This window comes from Rhea americana, unplaced genomic scaffold (assembly GCF_003343005.1).
Source record: "Rhea americana isolate MKP2758 unplaced genomic scaffold, rheAme1 scaffold_84, whole genome shotgun sequence".
NCBI classification, from domain to species: Eukaryota; Metazoa; Chordata; class Aves; order Rheiformes; family Rheidae; genus Rhea; species Rhea americana.
Window position 1 is genome coordinate 3,694,043 of NW_028187023.1, and position 22,716 is coordinate 3,716,758.

The 22,716-nt window shown below is 37.9% G+C and overlaps 1 protein-coding gene across 1 annotated transcript in view; it reads left to right on the plus strand.

The window, feature by feature from the left end:
- Positions 1–22,716, plus strand: part of LOC146585245 (pecanex-like protein 1) — a 50,607-nt gene that overhangs the window by 1,621 nt on the left and 26,270 nt on the right. The window contains exons 2-7 of the mRNA XM_085323358.1: positions 4,245–4,313; positions 7,997–8,205; positions 13,622–13,727; positions 16,712–16,757; positions 17,326–17,415; positions 19,187–20,884. Coding sequence (XP_085179484.1) covers positions 4,245–4,313; positions 7,997–8,205; positions 13,622–13,727; positions 16,712–16,757; positions 17,326–17,415; positions 19,187–20,884 — 2,218 coding nt within the window. The remainder of the gene's footprint in view (positions 1–4,244; positions 4,314–7,996; positions 8,206–13,621; positions 13,728–16,711; positions 16,758–17,325; positions 17,416–19,186; positions 20,885–22,716) is intronic.

Below are 22,716 nucleotides of genomic sequence, written 5' to 3' on the forward strand. Positions count from 1 at the left end.
GCTTTGGCTGTAAAGCCGCAGTCTGTGCGCTGGCTGGTGGTACGTGTGGGTCGCCCATCAGCGGTAAGTCACTTCGTGTCCTTGTGTGCAGCCGGGCTCTGGTGTATTTGGTTTGGGAGAATGCCTGCTGGAAGTATCTCTGTATCTGACGTTTTGGTGAAGTCTTTTGGTGAAGTCTAGAAGTTTCTTGACGTTTGGATTTGGGAATTGACACATAGACGGTACCTTGGGTTGTGAGAGAAGGAAGTGGTTTCCTGTTGATCAYTGCTCATTTGTCTTTCTGAGCTGGTTGTGTGTGATTTACAAAATACTAGTGTTCTTCAGGTATCTTGGCAGAAGAGCAGTGTGATTGGTCTAGGTGTGGTGTGACTGGTCTTGAGCTGATGAAGTAGAATGTAATCTGCAAGTCTGCCAGGCCCAGATGTTGTGACAACTTAAAGTAGAAGCTGACTTGTGGAAATTGTGAGTTAGAATGAGACCTTGAAGGGGGGAAAAAATCTGTGTGAGTGCAGTTGTAAAGATCTAGAGCTTGTGGGTCAGATTTTTGCTTTGTTTAAAAAGCAGTTTGTAAGGATAGATGCAATATGAGACTCTTCATAAGAAGAAATGGCTAATGTGAAAGAAGAGGTTACAGCTCTGTACAYTTACCTCTTAATCTGTGTTACTATGTTCTTGGAAAAGGTAGCTCCCAGGTTTTGTCTGAAAACTCTAGACTTGGCAAGGAAACTAAAGGCTTGAGACAAACTTCTGAAAAGCAAAGTTAGTGTGACAGCAGCTAGATCAAATGTTCAGCTAAATAGATCTCTGTAAGAGTTGAGAATCTCCATATAGAGTTCCGTTGAACATGGGGAGAGGCTCCTCTTGGTCTTGAATCCATAATTGTTTAGAAGTAGTGCTTTTGTGTTTTGACAAAACAGTCTGTCTAAGTAGTACTACCTTGTTGAGAAAGTGGTTCTTAAAAGTCRTCATACCTTCATGTTGCATGTGCAGGAGCCTTTCCTTTCCTGTATTGTATATCCTATTAGCTGTTAGGATATCTATCAGTTAGAGATCTCTATTGTATATAGATCTGGAGCAGCACTTGAGMCTTTGGCTGCTGTTGAAGCAGCAGTTGGGCTTCAGTTGCCCATAGTATGGGGTGAACTTCAGTGTTGTCTAAACTTTCCCTCCTTTCTGTGCAAAGGGAAGATAGGCAGAAGCAAGCTGCTTCAGGTTTTGTTGAGGTCAGAGAAATTCTCTTGCTTCATAGCTTTGGACAAGTTAAAGATGCAGCAACAAATGCCAACTTCCCTGAGAATAAGTACAGAGATTAGTCACAAGTTAAAGCAGATTGAATCATATTTGGCTGTTGTCCCTCTTTCCACCCTCTGCAGTTTGAGTGTTGTCTAGACATAAACTAAACAGGCAGAACTATGATGGTCATCTCAGCCTTTTAACATCTCTTAGACTCTTCAGAACAGACAGCAGTAAGTCTTGCATTGCTGTAGGACATACATAAGCAAGCAGAACTTGCTAAAATCCTAGGTAACAGTAATCTGAAATCACAGTACAGCAGAGTACTGGTGTGGGAGGAAATTTCTAAGCTAGTTCAAATGACTTGTTGCTGGCAGAGAACCCTGCATGTTTTTTTTTTTAAAAAAAGTGTGTGTGTATATGTAAAACCTTAAAATACTGTCAAGTTTTACATTATATATACAACCTTCTCACATAGACTTTCCAAGATCATGCTCTTGCTTTGCTGCATCAGTAACAATTGTAGTTATTTCGAAGTTGTTTTGTAGCAACAAAGGTGGGTAGGATCACTTAATCACTCTGCTTGTAGCTAGTTCTCAAGACTGAATGCATCTTACAATAGGCTAAACACTCTTCAACTCTTATTTAACCTCAAACAGTAATGGAACGCTTCATCTTGTCTGGATTTTGTAACTTGGATGCCTTCATTCCTTAAGGACTTGATTTATCACACCAAATACTGTGTTTTTTTTTCCTGTCTATGCATTTATTGTATTGATCCTGTAACTTCAGAATGGGATCTGGTAATGATTATTGTCAGTGAGTCATAACATAAATCTGTGTGCTTCTTTGTGTCTTTATAATAGCAGTGCTATTAGGGCTGAGAGGTAGTGGATGCTTTCTGGGTTTAATATGTAGTACAAACCAATTGAAGTGGGGAAAATAGTGCTATATATATATAAATATATATTGCACTATATAGTGTGTGTATATATAGTGGAATTCAGCTGGTGTTTCTTCCTTGGTCCCTTCCTTGGCTTCCTTCTGAGCTTGTGCATGTGAAAGTGTGGGTCCTGTACCCTTGGTGAAGGAGATGAGGTAAGATGTATGCATATCAGAATCTGTGTTACAGACTGAGATAGTTGTCTCTCATGTGTATTTATGTGCTTAGCTGTCCTTGCCAGAAACGTGGCAAAAAAGTCTAGATAATAAAGGATTGGGGTATAGAGGAGAAGAATCTGGATAAGTGGAGCTGCTTAAGTCTTTACTCTTAGATCTGTGGTTTGGCAGTATGCATGCCAAAGTATTGCTAGCTAGACTAGTTTAATTTATCCTCTTGTAAAATTTGTAGTTAGTGATAGGCTCAATTATGCCAGTTGCTCTGCATGTCTGAAGAGTCAAACTTTTTTCAAATGTTTTTGAACATAGGAGAATGTGCTACAATATGGGCAAACTTTTTGTACAAGACAGTTGTAAAAGCCAGTGATAAGAGTTAAGAAAAGCTAAGGCATCCTAAATCCAGAGACCAATGTCTGTGTCACTACTAGGAGGGGAGGGGGAAGCAGAGGAGCTGCCAGAGCACTCTTCCCAGTCGGGATGCTACTCCAGCCCCCCATGTGCCTGGAAGGGGCAAAGTCTTGGCCCTGGAATAAGGGGAAATTTGCCAGTGACTGAAGAGGAGCCAGAACTAAAGCTTGCTTTGGGTGATGGGCTTGTACCTAAAGAACTTGTCTGTCRAAGTCGAGATCATTTAGATAGTGGTTTATTTAACAGGCGTTTTGACTTCCTGACTTGTGTACGTAGTAATAGAAGTAGGTCACGTAAGTGTAACTTCATGTGAAAGTCTCCGGTAGCCAAGTTTGATAGAAGTGCTGTTTCTTAACTTACCAGTTTAAGTACTCAGAGGTAAGCCAAGAGTTTAAGTACTTGGAAGTGGATGAGAGTCCACCTCAGCTTGCTGTAAGCCACATCTAGTTTCTTTGTTACTAGAAGTTTGACTTTGTACATGTAAAGCTTCRGTCAAAAACCTAGGTAACTTATAATTGAACATGCTTCCTAATACCAACAGTTCTTTAGGGCTCTATGTGTTTATAAACAGAAAATAGTGACAAAACTAGATCTACTGCTTCTTAATAGTCATCTTTCCTTGAGTATGAATGTGTCTATGAAATATTGGCCTCAAAATGCTTGGGTTTCATAGGTTTTTACAAGATGGTCTTTATTGCTTAAAGAGTACTTAATTGATATCAGTTTTATGTAACTATTTGCAATCAGATTTTGGGATGGGAGTCTTTCCTATGAATATTCTTAGTAAGAAACATCTTTATTTTGAAAAAYGTCAGGAAACTTTTCATTGAATTTACAACGTCTAACCAAAGCATGATGTGGTTAACTAAGATCAAATTCATGGTTTTTCTTATTTCTTTGCAAAGTGTGCAGCTCAACCTGTGATCAAGTGGAACTCCCCCTAGTTCCTGGTGCTCTACAAAGATGTGGAGAGATCTTTGTAGTTTAAATGGGTATATTTGAAAGCCTTATAACTGTTGCTCTGAAGTTTCCCTTCTGTTCTAGGCTGACACTTGGATTTTGGGAATGCTTAAGCTTTCCTACAACCCTTTCACAAAGGATGTGCTGTGATACAAGTGAGCTGTCCTAACAGCCAGCTGCTTCTACAAAGGATAGTCACACTCCTTGTAACTATGATCCTGCATCTTCTTTCTTCACCATTTGTGCTCATCTAATCAACTGTTTTTGAGGCCCTCTTCCAATGCAGTTGTAGAACACTTGTTGCCTGTTGTGGTGAGCTTTCTACTAGCCCGGTTGGCTATGGGCAGTAGTTAGTCTGCTACGAGGGTAGGCAGTGACTGCTGACAATGGGCTGATAGCACAGCAGTTGAAGGCCACACTCAAATTATGTCTTGCAATAAATATACTTTAGAAAAGGAGGAACTCAAATTATAGTGCTATTCTTTGCTTCTTTTATGTGGTTTCTATCATATCATATATCACAGAGGAAAGATGAAGAGGAGTTAGCCAGGCTTGAAAAAGCATTTGATTACTTTGATATCAAGGCTCTACAGGTATAGTATAGATATCCAAAATTTAGAATTTTCAAGATAACTTATGAAGTATGTCCTTAAAGAAGAGTGCAAAGTCCTGTGTAGGGGGTGTGTGTGTCTGCAGGCTTTTTGTTTTTGCTTGCTTTTGATCTTATTCTCTGCCCCCACCTTAGTCTTTGGAGGTGCTACTTAATGCTCCTTAAAGATGCACAGAAATATTCTTAGATAGGAGTTTAGATAGTGATTGGGTTTGTTCAGCYGTTAGTTACTGAAGTCATCAGACATTTCGCAATAGAACACAATTAAAGCAGGCAGTTTATGTATGGACAAGTAATGAGGGGAGGGAAAAAAGTGAACTAGACAAGAGCTTCTGTTGTGAACAGTCCTGTTCAGTTAGCACTCAAAAAAAAAAAAAAAATGCAGAAGGGGCTACACAGCTGTGCAGTGCAGATGGATGTTCTCTGAAGTGCTGTTGCAGCTGTAGACTTGTGGCTAGTTAATGTCTGCTGACAAGCTCTAGCCTGAGCTTTTAGTCTGTTGGGCCTAATAAAATGGCTGCTTTATCAATTGTGAAAAGAACTGAAATGAGACCAAGTTGCAAATAGGTATGGCTTCCAGGTATTCCTATTGATCTCAGAGACGCTATTGTGTAGGACTCTCAGTTTTGTTGGCAACAGACCTGTTTCTTGTCAAGTGCAGTAAAATGTCAAGCATTGTTGAAGTTACTAATCTCATTTTAATTTGACTTTAACCTGGATTGTAGAGAAGAGACCCCTCCCCCCCAAATGGAAGCTAGATGATTCTAAATATTGCAAAGAAAAACTTGTTAGGCACCAGTGATTTAGGATGGGTTGCAGCTCTTCCTCTTCAGGCTCTGATGCAGATTAATTGCTAGTAGCCTGGATAGTACTGCTGTGCCACAACATGAGATTTTTTGTGGGAAGTGTGATCAGACAGCACGTTATTCTGGACAAGTTCAAGTTTTTTATTCTTACAGTATGCATACTGCTCAGAGAGGAATAATTACTAACAAATGCTAAGAATTTCAAGTACTGAGTTTGGTTCTTCTTTTATTCTTAGCCATCTGCAATCCTGTGAAAATGGAATACAAGTAAAAGCACTAATTGTTTAATGGGTTTGCTGCAAGTTGTGTTAGTGTCTTGCCTCTTCCCCCACCCTCCWTGTTTTCAAAACTTTCTTTTTGCAGACCAAGATGTAGAATTGAAATCTGTACTGGATACATGGTGTGATCTGATTGCTGACAGAGCGGAGGGGAGAAATTGAAGAGTGCTCCAGATAGGAAAGCATAGGCATGTCTATCATAACATTTGATGGCTGAAGTTAGTCCAAGACAAATCCTGTGGTAATGGCTTCTGAACATGACGTAGTTATAAGGGAAAAGCCAGTTGAAGTAGCTTTTTGCAATGGAGCAGCAGACTGCTTAGCACTTAAGAGAAGCTGATATATTTTGTCGAAGTTAATGGGTTTGTGTGTGCCTGGAGGAAGCTAAGCTGCCTCTGAAGCTCTCAGGGCATAGCATTCCTTGAGGAAACCCTTGTACCACTGCCTCAGAGGTTGTATGGGTGTCACTATCAACACTGTGGTTTCTGGCTGGTTACTGTTGCAGTTTTTAAATAGCTTTGTTTCCTCTTTCTTTTCCTGAAGTGATGCTTGGTAAGTGAATCTTTCTCTGTCAAGGAAAGTTAGTCTTGTCCAGCTCAACATGAATGRTGATAGGCAAAATCTAAATTGCATACCCCAGCTTAGTTTGCCCATCCTCCTTCAAACATTAAGTTTAACCTACTTTATTTCCCCCAAAACAAGTCAACACCTAGTATAACATCTTTAAGAGAAGACTCATAGTAAGTWAGTTCCCTCTGATCAATTCCAGACTCTATTATTTATCTGTGTTTGGCTTTAGAAATGCTATTGTTTGGGGTTCTCTTTTGTACTTTTTGCTTCCTGCCAGAAAATGGACAGCAGAGTTAGGAATTGGTTTTGTTCTGGAGTCAACAGTTGATATGATATTTAGAAGTGTTTTTTTTTTTTTTTTTTTTTTTTTTGTAAGCTCATGGCCTAAATTATATGATGAGCACTACCTGTTCTTTCAGGACTAATAAGTTTTTGAATATGTAGAAATATTTAATGTTTTAATCAGATCTCTGTAAAAGGCCAAAATTAGCTTTATGTGTAGAATAGAGAGGCTCTCTGTCTTGTTCTCTGGTTGTACTTCTGTTTCTGCAAAATGTTGGTAGAGCTGTGATTGTAAAATGCTTCTTTATTAATGTGGTCCGCATATGGAGCGTTACTAGGTGTATCAACTTGGAATTAACTTTAGAATAGGAAGTCTAAAAAGATTGTTTGTTCTCCTCATACTAAATTCATGTTTGTGCTTGATAAAATACTATTTAATTCTGACTGTATTGTATTTCTCTAAAGSTTATCTTAGAATTTGATATAAATCTATACCAGTAGGTAAAGGGAAAATGATGCAGCAAACTTGATTACATGGCTTCTTGTTGCTTTTACAAGGAACTGAAGTATTTATGAATAAAGACTGAGAATTAATATCTCATGTTGTGCAGTGACTGACTGGGCAAATGAGGTGGCAAAGGTATGAGTGAAAGTGAATTGGATAGGTAAAAGCCTTGAAATGAAAGAACTCTAACCTTGTCTAGTGCTCTAAAATTTCTTTAAATAGCTAATAGGTTGTGCTTACTCAATACCTGTTGAAGTGACTGCTCTGTAAAAGCTTTTTCATTCTCAGCAAGAACTTGGGGAGAAGTCTTAGTTCTGAGTGGAATTTCAAAAACTGAATTCAGACTTGATTATTCATGTGGCTTTTGGCCACCTTTGACACAACTGAAATTCTTCTTGGAGCAGCTATGTTGGCTGCCTCTCCGTGGGCATATTAGGGTTGAACACAAATGATCCTTGTAGCATGTGRTCTTGCAGATTGGCCTGGGCTGCTGCTCAAACCTGTGAGCCACAGAATGTAAACAGACTTTTTTTGTATGCAGACAGACTCTTTGTATGCAATGTAAGCAGACATTTTTGTATGTAAGCTTTTGCAACTGCCCAGTATCTCTTTGTGAGAGAAGCTGTCGTGAGCTGACRTGCTAAGTCAAAACCTCCAGATTGAGTTGAGCAGGATTTTTTCCCCCAGTCATGCCTTTCAACTTGTATTGGTATTTCCAAAATGGAGTCACTGCTGTGTACTGGCCCTAAAACAAGGTCTGATCTTGTGCTTGGTTTTAACTTAAGTTGCTAAAAATCTCTTGTTCTCTTTGGTTCATAACAACAGATTTAAAGTGTTGAGTATGACACAAAAATCATGCTAACTGTAAATSTAAGTCTTGCGTACCTGTAGCCTGGATGATGAGGTCTAAACATGGCTTTTAAACCATTTGCTAGCTCTACTCTAGTATGCTACTCTAGTGCTATGGTTTCTTGTAGATGGACAGCAGATCTTTTTTTTTTTTTGTCTTACTAACTTTGTTAACAATCTCCCTGTAAGATTTGACTGTGAGGGTTTTTTGTTTGTTTTAGAGACTTTTTAAAAAAAAAMAAATCAAAATTTTAACTGTTGGTGTGATCAATATCTTCGGTGTGAGGAAAAAAAATGTTAAATTCTCGATAGCTTTATGTACTCTTATGGACTTCTGACCTTGTAATCATTAACTTTTTTTATTCTCTTTTGAAAGGCTCTTCCTTCTTCCATGATGATAGTAGCTGTCTACTGCCCAGTGATAGCAGCTCTGTTTATCGTTTTGAAGATGGTGAATTACCGTTTGCACAGGGCACTGGATGAGGGAGAAATTGTGGAGAGGAATGCCAATGAGCATATGGACAGAGGTGCAAAAATGGAACAAAGCAGTGTTTCAGCCAAGAGAAAAGACAGCAATGGGCCCAGGTAAGGTGGCTTCCCATACACTAGGCATTGCTTCAAATGATAAGCAACAATGTTTTCATCAGGAGTGTAACTGGAATGGTGGTTGAAATAAACACTGCAGAATACAGATGTAGACCTTAGTGGTTCTGAAAGACTTAAGTCTGATCTTTTGAAACAGACTCCTTTTTACATATGAGATTGAGGTTTTGGACTCCTGTTAGTTTCCCAGGTCTTCACCAGTAGAAATTCTAGAGTAATAGTGGAAATGCTGGAAGCATTGAAACAGCAGCATGGAAAATGTGTGTTTAGATCACTAAATACTTAATGAATGCAACCAGTATAAGTAATCTTATCTCAGCAGTACACTTGCTTTTAAAATTCTTGCCGGTGAAAACCGCTTACTGCACCCCAACTCTTGTATCACTAAAGGAGTGTCTGATCTGGGCTCGGTTTACTTTAGTTCTGCAAAAACATGACTCAAATATAACGTGTGACTCCATTTGTAGACTTAACTCTGTCAGAACACTATCCTCCAAATTTGGTAATCCTGAAATTGCTTGCCTCTAATGATGCTACTTGCAAATCATCATTAGGATTCCTTTCCAGGACCTCCTTTGCTGTCAGCAGCATCCAAAACTAAATGCATCTCCTACCCTTGAGCAGACAGTTCAGTCAAAGAAGAGGCAAAGATAACTTACCAACAAGGCCATCCTAACCAGTCTGATGAGACTGTAATGTGTTATGGGCCCTTATTACAGCTCCAATTACCTAGAGCTGTGCAGAAGCTTGGATAATAAGAGTTAGACTGCATGAAATCAGTCTTTTGAAGAATGTTTTTGTCTTGTCTGTGGGTTTCTGGTAATAGACCTATGAATAGTTTTCAAAAGCTAGTATACTGTCCTGACTTTCTTTTTTCTTTTTTTTTTTTTTTTTTAAGTGGTTGTTTTAAAACAGACTGTGAAGCTTCTGTGTGGAGGCCCTGGTATGCTATAGGGAAATGTAACTGAAAGAAGCCTCTTAAATCTGTTTATCAGGATGTTTAGAGGAAGGAAGTCTTAAAGCAATGCTCTTTAAAGTACTTAGTATAGAAGTGAAAGGACTTCATTGTGTGGATGGAATAGCTTCTCCTGTAGTGGACCAAAGTTCTTCTGTATCTGCTCTCAACTCAGTCAGTGCAAACMATGTCTTACATACCTTTAAAGCTGATGCACAGAAACTTCTTGTATCAATATTTTACAACCTGACCCTCTTTTCCATGTTGTACTTGGTAACTGAACCTGTTGATGTTAATTGTGACTCCAGTTAGATCACCATACACCTTACTCAAACTGTATTAAAATAGTTTGACAGAATGCTTGCCTAAATGTAATTTGATGCTTATTTTGTTTAATAAAATTCATGGAAGCACATCAGCAGTCTGTTCTCTTTCAATGCCACCTTGCTAATGCATATCTTAGCTGTGATACTTAGATTTTTAAGCTCTCGAACAGTAGCTAAGATTTGACAAGGGACTTCTTTGCATTAGTATTGTGAATAGTTACTTCTGAATATTTTTAGAAACTTCAGTCTTTCTGAAGAGCAGTCCACATGGGCCAAGTTACTACATTATAAACACTTGAGCCCAGAGGTGGAGGTTAGTTTGCTGTGTCCGACTTGCCAACTTAAGTTTCATTAATTTTTATATGATCCTTGTTCCCACTTTCAGGTCTCTTAACTAGAACTGGGAACAAGGTCAATGCAGAAATTACGGAGTTGCTTTTTGGTAAGTGGGGGGTACAGTATATACTAATCTTTGCCTGGAAGCTTACAAGAGCTCTGCAGTAACACTCAAACCAGAAGAGGGGATGTAGGATGAGCTTTTAATATTAAGCTGTCACTTTCTTGGCCAATTATCTTGAAACAATAATAATAAATCTATTTAAAGTAGGAAGGTTTTTTTCTTTGACTCTTTTTCATAGCTGTCCTAGTATAATRTTGATATAACAGAGATCAAAGGGAACATACATACATTAGATATTTGCATAATAATCTGTTTTAATAGCTCAGCCTATAGCACATGATACTTGATTATTGTAATCTGTAAGATTGTCCTTCTAGAGTAGTCTAAAACTTACCCATCTTCTCCCTTTCTAGAGCCTACTTAGCTATGAATAGTAGCATTGTTGAAGGATTAAGTGATAGATAAAAAAAAATTGTTCAAAAATTGTTGGGGGTTCTGTTCAGACTTTTAGAACAGCTGTTCTTTCTGGAAGCACCACTTTGCAGACAAATGCTTGACAAAAGTGATGTACTTCTATCTGTAGGCTTATATGGACTGCTAACTTCTGCTCATATCAGTTTCAGAACAGGATCAAAATCATTTTTTTTCATAAGACTGACTGAATTAAGCAAAGAAGTCGACTTGCTCCTTAAGAGATGCCCTATTTGTTCCTTATTCATTAAACTTGCAATTTCCTAGTCAGTGTTTTTTAAAAGAAGCCTGCACAGGCTTAAAGATATAGGATAAACTGTTGTCATCTTTGCTTATGTAACTTATAGTGCAATTGTTGATTTCATTCTTGCTTGGCAGGGTGATGTCAGTTAAACTTGTCTGGGGCTTTTTTTGTTTTGTTTTTTGAAAACCTGTGTTAAGGAATGGGATACAGTATCCTCTTCACAGAAGAGGTAGAAGCAACAGCATAAGCGTAATTTTTGTCAAGTATCAGTGGATCAACATAAATATCTTAACATGTTTAATTTTTCCTCTTGATTCTGGGGATAGGAATGTGGCTCTTCTTTTGTCAGTGACCACCATGATACAACATAGTACTAAGCAGTGAACTGACACTGCTGTTTCTGCCCTCTATCAGCATAGGTGCCCTGTGTTCATATATGACCTTAACATGTACTTTGTTACAGAATAAAACTTATTCTTGGAAAATGCGGTTCATTTGTTGAATCTTTTGAATTGTTTACAGTCTACTTAAACAAGTATGATCAGGAGAAATAAAGTGTAATCTCTTTAACTAGTGCCCCGCCTTAGCTATCACTCCTCTTTGCAGTTTTCTCTGATTAGCAGTCCTATTGCTAAGCTTGAAGTTTTGTCCTTTTGGAGTTACAATTACTAGTTCTAGCTTTAAAGGCAAAGTTTCTCAATAAGCTGAAACTGTCTTGGTCTAGAGTTCACACTATATACTGTGTTCTGAGACCAGCCTCCTGACTAGTTATCCTGCTGTCTTAGTTGGAAACTTAAGGGCAGAAAAAGATGTATAAAATAGAATTCTCCTATTCTTTTTTGACTTGTCCTGAAATCAAAATTGCACATTCCAAGTTCTCCCTGAAAGTTCTAGTCCTAGCGTCAGATTTCTGTAGTCATTCAGCTTAAGTCCAATTTTCAATTTTTGAATTTACCTAGACTTGCAGCCTGTTAAGACTTCTAGTTGAACTCTAGCACAGTAATGGAGCTGCGTATGGTAATTTTAGCTAGGATGGGTACTGATGTTTAGAAATGCTGGTTTTAATTTTATGCAGATTCTTGATATCTTTTCCATAGCAATCTTGGTTGCTATTAGCTAGACATGGTTTTCTCAGTCTTCATAGTAACTTCACTTCTGCTTCATTGATAATTTATTTTATTTTTTATATTTTTGCTTTCAACTTCAACAATGCAGYGCTTAGTTTCCTGACCTCATACATTAGAAAAAGGAACTGATTCTAGAACTCAGAAGCAAAAAGGAATGACTGCAACACCAGCAGGAGATAACTGTTAAGATGTGGACTTCAATAGCGTGTAGAATCCTCTATGCATACAATTATTAATTCTAGAAATCTGTATTTCCTGCCTCTTCCTGCAGGGATTTTTGTTGTTGTTGCTAGGTTTTGTTAATCTGCTAGTTTTGTGTGTGCTGTCACAGAATGCAAGAGCTATGAGTAGAGTATGGTTGTTGGGTTGTACCATTTCTTATACTGCTATCTGCCGGTTTGCTTTTAACCGGACTCTGAACTGTGTGCTGGTCTTACAGCATAGATATCTGTAAGGCTAGCTGTATGCTGAGTCATGTTGTGCTTCTTGTCTGCCTCTGTCCCATCCTCCAGAGGTAACACAGGGCTACATTTGTAGTCCCTTTGCTCCAGCTGGAGAAGGGTTGTCCATGTATTCTTTCTCCAGCAAAATGCTGGAGCTCTTCATTGTATGAGGTCCAACAACTTATGTTTCTGCAACACTTTATTACAGTGGCATTGTATTTTTCCCAGTTGCCTGGTTCTAGCTTCTCCAGCAAAATGCTGGAGTGGACTTGCCACAGCTCTGGATCACTGTCTGTTGGGAGATAATTGTTTGCTTTATCTTTGGGGGAAGAGGGCAGGGGAGGAGCAGAGGGTGTGAGCGCACGTTGCATTGCAGCTAGTTCTATTCAGAAGTCTTGTGGGTCAAGTTAGTTGAAGAAAATTGTATTAGGAGAGGGGAGAAAAAATGCCCTTATTTCTGCATCTTTGAATTTAATGAACAAATCTAGATTTGATCCAAGAGCTGTAGCCCCCAAGTCGTCCCACATCTGTCCTAAGGGATAGACCCAGCTTGCTTTTGTATCCTGAATAACAGCCTTTGAGCTGAACTGTGTTGAATTATAATTTGATGGTGTGATTTGAGAATGTATTTAAAAAATGACATTCATTCTAGAAGTTAAGTCTAAAATATTTTCAAATCAATTACAACATCAATAGATTCTGAAAGTATGAAATTGGTAGTAGATATTTTATATTTATATATATTTATACACACACGTGTGTGTAGTTATAAATATTRCACCTTAAAATACTTCTTCATAAGGGCTGTGAAGTTACTTGAAGAAAATTATTTTCTGGTAGAAAGAAGTGGCTTTTCTCCGTAGGAGAGATACCACATCCCTATATGCTTCTGCCATTTCAACAGCTTTCCCTGGTAGTGCATGGCTATTTGCCTAAACTGTCTTTACAGTATTACTCCTAGATCCAGCCTTAGAAAAACTTACTGATCTGCTTAAAGACAAGGGCGTTCAGCAATTTCCTTTCAAAGTGTTTTGTTTATTACTTCTGTTTATTTCTGGGCATTCCAGTTGGACAGGCAATCTGAAAACTGTACATCTTGGCGTGTGTATGTGTATATAATGTGTATGCAGCAGTATCTCGAAACTCCATGTAGCTCCTAATTAATCCCACTCTGAGGGTTGGCCAGTTACTCTGGAATTCCAAGGCAGCATCTTCTGTTGCAGTTCTGACAGAGCTTTCCCCTATCAAAGAAACAGTGTTCATTTGAGATTCTGGAATATACTCGAGCCCTTAATATTTGAAAAGAGGAAAAAAATGTTTTGAACCTGGACTTGGTGTAGGCAGATGAACTCCTGTTTATTTAACTGGTAGTGATGTTCTAAGTATAACCTTAACTCTTTTTTTTTTTTCCTTTTCTCCTCCTGTCTTTCAGTGATCCTGGTGGAGGGATTGAGATGTCAGAGTTCATACGAGAAGCAACCCCCCCGGTTGGCTGTAGTTCACGCAATTCTTACGCTGGGGTAGATCCAAACCACCAGGTAAAAAAATAAAGCTATTATAGTTGCTGCTTTAGCATTACTGGCTTTGTAACCTGCAGGGTTAATCTTTGCTGAAACTAAAAATGAAAAAAACCCTCAGTATGTACTCTTTCTTGATTGTATGAGGTCCAACAACTTATATTTCTGCATTGCTTCACCGCTTTATTACAGTGGCAATGCATTTTCCCAGTTGCCTGGTTCTAGCTTTTTGCATCTTGTGTTTGTTCTAGTGACTTGAATCAACTTACTGTCCCAGCAGAAAGTATTTGCTCCTGGGTTAGCTTTCTTCTGACTTAATATATCAAAGTGGTTTATGGCATGGTCAGACAAGAAGCAAGAAACACTGTGGTTGGGTTCTTTCTTCCTTTTGGTATCAGTTAGCCCTTAGATAGCTCACACCATAATACATAACTTCATCCTTGAATACTACCTTTCTCCCTCCTCTCCATTAGTTTTATTTGATCTCTGCCATTTGGATACTTAACTGGTAAATTTCTATTGTGTTGGTTTTGAGGAGGCTCCCTTTTAATCTCCTTTTAGAATATATTCACTGCTATTTATTTCTTAGCATGCTGCATGGCTCTCTAAAAGTCATTATTCCTGACAGATCAGACTGCCATCGAAAATGTTGATTTGCTAATGTTGAGAGCCAGGTAAATTGCTGGAAATGAAAAGACTAAAATGTTTTATTTTTAGATTACATGTAAGATCCTCACTGTGACTCTAGCAGGGCAGGAGCAAGGCAGTAAATAGGGGCTACAGTACAGCAGATGGAAGGGCTGAAGAACTTGGCTTTCTTTAACTTTAATGCAGTTTCATTATGCTCTAGTTGCTTTGTAATTTCATTGGGGAAGTTATTCCATTCCTTTGTATATCCACAGTGCATGCATTGGACTCTTACAGAGCTGCACATGCTGTTCCTGTTATTTTGGCTGTGATGTTTAGCCAGTCATGGCATCTTTTTCCAAGTCTTCGTGAGAACAAGTAGATTAGCTGGCTAGACTGTAAGGTTGTGCTGAAGACGAGCAATACAACCTTATGTTAAAGGTACAGAAGCTATTCTTGAATGAAATGGAAATCTTTAGTGCAGCATTGCAATACTGAGTCTATTCTAATCAGATCTCTGGGCAAGCAGTATGAGGTAGCATAGTGTTAAGCTATGCTGGTATTCTGGAAGAGYTGACTGATGTAGCTGCATAATGCTGTTAAACAGCATAGATACACTCTAAGAGACTTTATCTTTTGAAGAGAGCAGATACTTTATAGTGTTCATAGGAGCATATTCACGTACAGGAAATATGAAGTGATGGCCTGTATAAGGGAAAAAGAGCCCAGCAGGGGACTGTGTGTCTCTGCTCTGTCTGGAATAGTGGTTTTGGAGTGTGTGTGTGTGTGTGTGTGTGAAGCTCAATATCCTTTCCTATGTGCTTTAATGGTATAACAGAACTGAAACTAGTGTTAAAGAAAGGATTTTGTTTAAAGCACATCTATACTGATAAAATTAGTGCTTGCTAGCCTCCTGTGATGGAATTTCCAGTATCAAAAGGGTGTTTGAGCAGTAAATACCTGAGTTCTGCTTTTTTTTTCCTTTGGTGCTGTGCATTTGCATTCAGCTGCAGCATCTAAAGGCAGTGAAAAGGTAACAAATAGTTGAAATACAGCAAGATGACTAACTAAAAATGTTAATAACTGTAGTAAAATACACTGGATAACTTTTTGTCTTCAGCTTCTRCTTTTCTGCATTACGTGTGTAACAAAGCTACTGTTCTGTAGAATGGGTGATTTGTTCAGATTACTTTGTTTGGGGTACTTGCAGAGAAGAATTAGTAGGTTTTTATTTTATTTTTTTGATTCACTTGAACTGGACTTCTGAAATAAAACATCCCAAGAAGTGTTTGGTAAAGTCAAACTGCTAGCACTTTAAGATTCAGATTGTACCTTTGAGCACYCTGCTGCTATCCTATTTCTGAATAATTAGATGCTTTTGTCATTTTGTGTGGTGCTCAGAGTTCTTTGAGAGAAGCCATACTGGTGATATTATTAAAGAAAAGGCTAAGTTCACTTTAGCACTTCTGCAAAGTATCATCTACAGATTGCTGTATGTGCGTAGAAAGGCGACGTGTTTTTATGTCCGCAGCTACTTGCATCCTGATTGGCCACTGATCGTGGTTAAAGAAGATACTATAAACTCAAAATAAGATTTGAACTAAAATAAAGATAATGYACAGTCTTCCACTAATACATTTGCTTACTTTGAGGGAACTGTAGTGTGTGTACTTGAACTATTTTCAAAAGAGAAATTACATTTGCAGGAAAGACTATGTTCATTATGATCAAGTTAAACTGATCTGAGTTTATTCAGTTACCAGCAAGGATCATCCTGCCTTGTCCCCTGTTCATGTTGCTGCTGCTTTCCATGTGTARACACTTAAGTTTTTTACTATCTGGTCACCTTCTTGATATACCTGAAAACTAACCTTGATAAAAATATGCATCTCTTCCAACTGGAGCAGTTTTTTGATTTAGTTCAATACTTACTATGCTCAACAGAAATGTTTTATTAATTTGTTTTCTTTCAGCATTTTAGGCAACAATATACACTGCAGTCAACATTCAGCTTACTATATAGTAGTTATTAGTCTACCACTGAACATGTAGGGTTTTTTCCATGTTATGTGTTTTTCGAGGAAAACGTTCAGATTAGAAACTGTGTATTTAAAATCCACATTAAAATCTCTATGTTCATTGGCTAGAACAAAATAATGTGGTGATGTGATTGGATGCATAATCTAGATGTTGTCATTATGTTCACAGTAGAAATGTTCTGAGGCAGAAAAGACTTTACAGCTCTTCTCAAAAGCACAAAAACTTTTGACAATCTCYACTGTGTATATAAGTAAATACATGTATTCCAGTAATAATAAGTAACAGCTGTGTAATTTCTAAAAGCTTACAGCTTTTTAAATGTGACTTTCTGTTTCTAGGTTGGGTCTGGGTTATCTCGTCTGGGAACAGCAGCAACCATCAAAGGTGAGATTTCTAGTTATCCTTTAGGATAAAATACTATCTACCTTGTTTATCCTCAGAACTTCCTGAGGCAAGTGCAGCATTTACTAACTGGAAGACGCCTTCCTTGGATTTGAATTGAGTAGACTTTTTCCTACATTTGAGTTGCATGCGGCCAGTGACCCTTCTGGTATTGTTTTTCAGTGATTTGGTATTTCTTGTTACCCAGCATCTAGCAAAGTTGTTGCCCAGAACAGCCATTGTAAATATCTCTGAGAAGAAAAGATGAATTATTTGTAGTATGTAAAGTTGTTATCTTGTAAACTTGAGTTGATAAAATGACTAGTAAGACAAAAGAAAATACTTGAATTTGTTACCTTTTTGATTTTTCTTTACTTTCTGCATCTTCAGAAGTACTCAGATAAACATCTGTTCCTATTTTTATTGGCAGCTGTACTAAAAAGGAATATTCAGATATATTTATCTCTTAGTCTTTACCTCCATTGAATTCTGTTTAATATACTTTTTCTTCATGAAAGATCTGTGTAATTGAACGAAAGTTAGCAATAATACTCTTTCTTAAAATTTACAGGAGATACTGACACTGCAAAGACCTCTGATGATATCAGTTTAAGTCTTGGCCAGAGTTCTAGCCTATGTAAAGAAGGGAGTGAAGAGCAAGGTAAAATTTCTTCTTGCTGAATATTAAACATGGTATTTTATTACCAAAKACTCTTTGTTTAAGATGCTAAATAAATCCATGAAATTTGTTGATAGAATCTAGGAAGGGTATCTTGAAGTGCACTTTTTTCTGAATTCCTGTTAAGCTTTCAGGATGCATGGATTGAATCATTTGAACTTTATTCTTTGACTGTATGTTTCTTGTTCTAGCTCTTTCTAGCAGGGTAACAAGCATTTACTGTATATCTGCCTGCTTACTGCTGCAAGATACTTAGCTTGCGTGTCTCTAGACTGTAGACCTCTGATATTACAAGTGGTCTGGAATTCATGGAATTCAGTGTAGGGTAATACACTTTGCTTTCCTGTGCAGCCAAAAGGGTGTTTTTTACATCAGGCGAGCTTTCCTGTAAATAAGCCTGTACAGTGTTCTGTTTTTAGAGGTAGACTCTATAGCTAGACCCTGTAGAGTTTTCTAGTAGAGTTTTGTAGTTGTGTTTTCTAATATGGAAGGAAACATCTACCTTGGGTTCTCTGCTTGCGCATTGCTGTTTGTTTTCTTTCCTTTTCAGTGTTTGTTTTTCTTAAATTTTTTTTTACCTTTGTCATGGAAAAAAAATCTACTTCAACTAAAATGGAGCATAAAGCCATAGGGAAATCCTTTGTTTGCTGATTTAAAGCACATTATGGTGATTAACAGGAAGTTAACCCTGGGAATACTGTAGTTCATTTTGGCTAATCTCAGCAGACTGTTAGATTCCTTAAATGTATTTGGATTTATGACTGCATGATTTAGTGCAGAAAGTATGTGTAAGATTTAGTGTTATATATAGCAGTGYTATGGTAATAAGCAGCAAGATTCTACTTTCAGCTAAGTAACAGAACTGTTTGCCAAGTTTCTTAAGTTACACATATGCCAATATACCGTACAAAACCTTTGGCAATTGTAGTAACTCAATTTGACCTCCAGATTTTCTATTTTATGACAACACCAAAAAAAAAAAAAATGATTCTCAATACTACCTGCATGTGGCACTTTCATGAGAAAAAGCTTGTGACTGTATTAACAATGATTCTGAGCAAGAACCAACAATCAATCCTTGTAATTTGCCTTAACAGCACTGATTTTGGAAGTTAGGAGTAAATTTTGTTAGAGCAGTAAGCACTTGTTTTTGTAAAGCTGGAATTCATCACTGTTCAGAAGAATCTCAGTAACTTCTCAGGCAGTTTAATTGTAGCCCTGATCAACCTGTACCAGTGCCTGTAGGTCCTTGTTAAATGTGTACGTGAGCTTATCTGCTATCTGGTAGAAAAGGTGTGTGGGTGTTCTGTGTTTTTTTTTTTTTTTTGAACTTCAAATTTGATACAATTTATTCATATTTCCTCTAATTATTTTAAAGTTTATGCAAGACAGACACTTTACTGCATGCAGGAGACATGACAAAAGGCAGAGTTAGACTGCTTTGTAAATAAACTTCAGGATATGTAATATTGTCTGAGACATACAAGCAAGAAAGAAGATTGGAGATTTGTCAGAATTTATATTGTCTTTTATTATCTGCTAGGTTAAATATATTAAGAGCTGCTTTAACAAAAAGTCACTGTCAGTTTTGCTGAAATGCTAGAAAATCTTTTTTTTTTTTTAAGTGGTAATTAATGCATAGTACTTCCACATGGATTTATTACTTTATTTACTTTCTGACATAAACAAGCAGTTGTAAAGCTAAAAGCATAACTTGAATGTTTTAAATATTTTCAATTGTATACTTAAACAGATCTGGCAACTGATCGGAAGCTTTTTCATCTGGTGTCCAATGACTCGTTTGTCTCCATCCAACCCTCGTTATCCTCTGGACAGGATTTGCCAAGAGACAACAGTGACAAAGTGTGCCTCTCGAATAACCAGCTGGTGGATCAGGCTARGTCTAGTGCGTGTGACACAGAAGTAGCTTCGCTTGTAACTTTGCATTCTCACTCCTATAGAAAGGATCACAGACCACGAGGTGTACCAAGGACTTCTAGCTCTGCTGTTGCTTTTCCAGATGCTTCACTAAATGACTTCCCTCTGTATCAGCAAAGACGAGGACTAGATCCTGTCAGTGAGTTAGAAGCTTCCAAGCCTCCTGCTGGATCCAAAGAGTCCTTGGCTGAGAACTCTTGCATTTCAGGAGTTTTTCAACTAGATGACATTCTGAAAAGTAGCAGTCCCCAGCCATTGGCCAAGAGTGGGAAGAGCAAATCCTTGAAAGCAGACAAAAGTGTGGACAGTCTGAGAAGCCTCAGTACTAGAAGTAGTGGCTCAACAGAAAGCTATTGCAGTGGGACTGATCGTGACACTAACAGTACCATCAGTAGCTATAAAAGTGAACATACTAGCTCAACACACATAGAAAGTGTGCTGTCAGAGCATGAGGAGGAATCTCCTAGAGAAGAAAAGGACAGCAAAAAAATGGATTGTGGTCTTGACTCGGAGGATGACAGTAGCTCTACTACTGACAAAAGGACTAGTAGTGAAAGGACTGCTGTTGAAGTGAGCACTAACAGTGGTGTTCAAGAGGCAAAGGGTTCTAATGCATCTGATGAGATGCAGAATCAGAAAGGTCTCAGTGCTTCTGCTTCTGAAGAGGCCAATAAGAACCCACATGCCAATGAATTGACTACGCAAGCTGACGGGCTGCCTGGGAAGGCTGCTGAACAAAGAGATGAGCAGAGTGAGAAACTAGCTGTGTTGGTAGATTCAAGAACTTCTAAAGAAACAGGTGGAAAACAAAAAGAAGGAGATGTTCGACCAAAGTCTTCTAGCTTAATACATCGAACAGCCTCATCTCACAAATCAAGCCGGAGACGGACAGGAAAAAAGCGGGCTAGTAGTTTTGACTCAAGTCGGCACAGGGAATATGTTTCCTTCCGAGGAGTATCTGGTACTAAACCCCACAGTGCTGTGTTTTGTCATGATGAGGACTCCAGTGATCAAAGTGACTTGAGCAGGACATCAAGTATGCAGTCAGCTCACCAGTTCAGCAGTGATAGCTCTTCCAGCACCACCTCCCATTCATGCCAGTCACCTGAGGGGAAGTACAATGCTCTAAAGACCAAATACATTACTAAAGAGCGTGGGGGCACAGACGCTGAAAATATTCACAAAACCCACTTAAGCTCTGAAGGAATTAGCAAAAAACGGTCTACACGTCGGACTTCTMGCACAAACAGTGCCAAGAATCGTGCCAGAGTATTAAGCCTGGACAGTGGTACTGTGGCTTGCTTAAATGACCCAAATAGCCTAATGGCACCAGGTAACATAAAACAACTAACCACTTCAAAATCTGATTTGGAGGCCAAAGAGGGAGAGGTGCTAGATGAGCTATCTCTGTTGGGAAGGGCTTCACACTTAGAGTCAGTCACTCGTTCTAGGAATAGCTTACCAAGCCAGGCTACATTTCCTGAAGGAGAGGAACAAGAATCAGCAAGTGGAGGTAAGTAACTGAACTACCAGAAATAATCTTGCCACATTTTGTTAATGAGTCTGGTATGGGTGATTTAAGTTAGACGTCTAAGTGAGTAGCCACACTTAGACGGCTGCCTGTTTCTTTGTTTTTGCCCAGCAAAATTGACAAAGCATTTCCTTTGTCTTCTCTTGGAAGATCCACAGAAATGGGAATTGAATTCAAAGAAATGTTACGAAATCTCTAGGCAGTGGTGTTAAGTATTTGTTACTGGCAGTCTTGGTTAACCAGAAACTTACAATAATTGTGATCAAATCAGACATGTTCCGCTGTATTACTCAAAAATATCAAATTATATGTTGACAATAAAATCAAGACTATTCTTGTTTAAAAGACTGTATGGTTTAGAGAATTGAGAATATAGAAACGATTCTTTGCTGCCTCTTAGATAATTTCTCTACCATGGCTTGAGATGGTACTGGAAACTTCTACCAAGCAGTCTTGAACTTTTTTTTTAATGGTGGTTTAGCTACTAAACTAAATTCTCCTGGAGATTTGATTTTGCTTAGCGTTGTCATTGTTAGTTAGCTGTACAATGTTGTTTACATTAAGATTCTTTTTTTTAATGTCCTTATTATGAGAACATACTGGACTTCCTGTGCTAAGGAGAAGAATGCAACTTTTTACTTTCTATAATAATTACTTTGCTTGGTATAATGTGAGGAATAAGCTTACTTGTAGTAGCTGATAGTAATACTAGTTGCACTCCTTCAGGTTTTGTTGTCAGCCACACTGACTGCATTACCTGCAAAGCTCTTTCATGTCGTGGAGGTTAAGTGAGTTTGAAGGATGTTTTCAGAGTAGTGTGTGATTAGTAATTGTTTCAGTCTGACTTTTGGGATTGTGAATCTGGATCTTGTTAACTGAGGGGCACAAACAGTTTGTAAAACTATATCTTCTGTGAAGAGACAAATTATTTTGAAGAACATGTAGTCAATTTACTGACCCTGCTACAATATTTAGACTGCCTAAACTACTGTGACTGTCCTATCATAAAAGAAGAGTTTTGAAGTGAAAGTGAGGTGAGAATTGACTGATAGCTCTTAAGCTAGTGTCAGAAAAGAACTAACTTTAAAAATCAATACCATTACTTTAAGGGAGAAACAATTACAAATATGTCATTGTGAAGCTCTACTATATATTGACTGTTGCTCAAATTTTACTGGTTTGACTAGCTCTATCTTCATATACTTTCAGTATTAAAAAAATTATCTGCAGATGGGATTTATTTCTGTCTTTGTTATTCCTAGTAACAGAGCTCTGCAGTTCTTTTAATGAAAAAATCGAGGTTGTGCTTTCAGGACTAACTTTGCAAGCTGAGTATTTCAAATATAGTTGTGTTGTTAAAATGATAGTTCTGTGATATATCTACTGGGAGTAAATGTGATTAATAAAAGGGCTTATTAATGTGTTGGCTGTTTTGACTCTACATTCTCCATAGTAGCTCAAAGTTTAATTTCATTTTAGTCTGTTATTACAGCTTAAAACTGCTCAGCATCTGTTTTGATATGCAAAGGGAGATTAATATATTTTTTTACTGAACAGGATATTTTATTTGCTTACCAGTTGTCAATAGTCTGTGAAAGAATTAGTGTGTGATTAATCAATGTATATTACCAAATATTCTCATCATGCAAAAAAGTATGATATAGCATGTGGGGGGAACAGACTCACGTGTGTGTTTAATCTTAATGGTATAAAGTCTGTGGTAGCTTTACCGGGGAAGTCTTGCTGCTGTTCTCACCTCACTATTCTCTTAAGTCTCCTCTTTAAACTCTTCCTTAGATAAGCATCATTCTGAA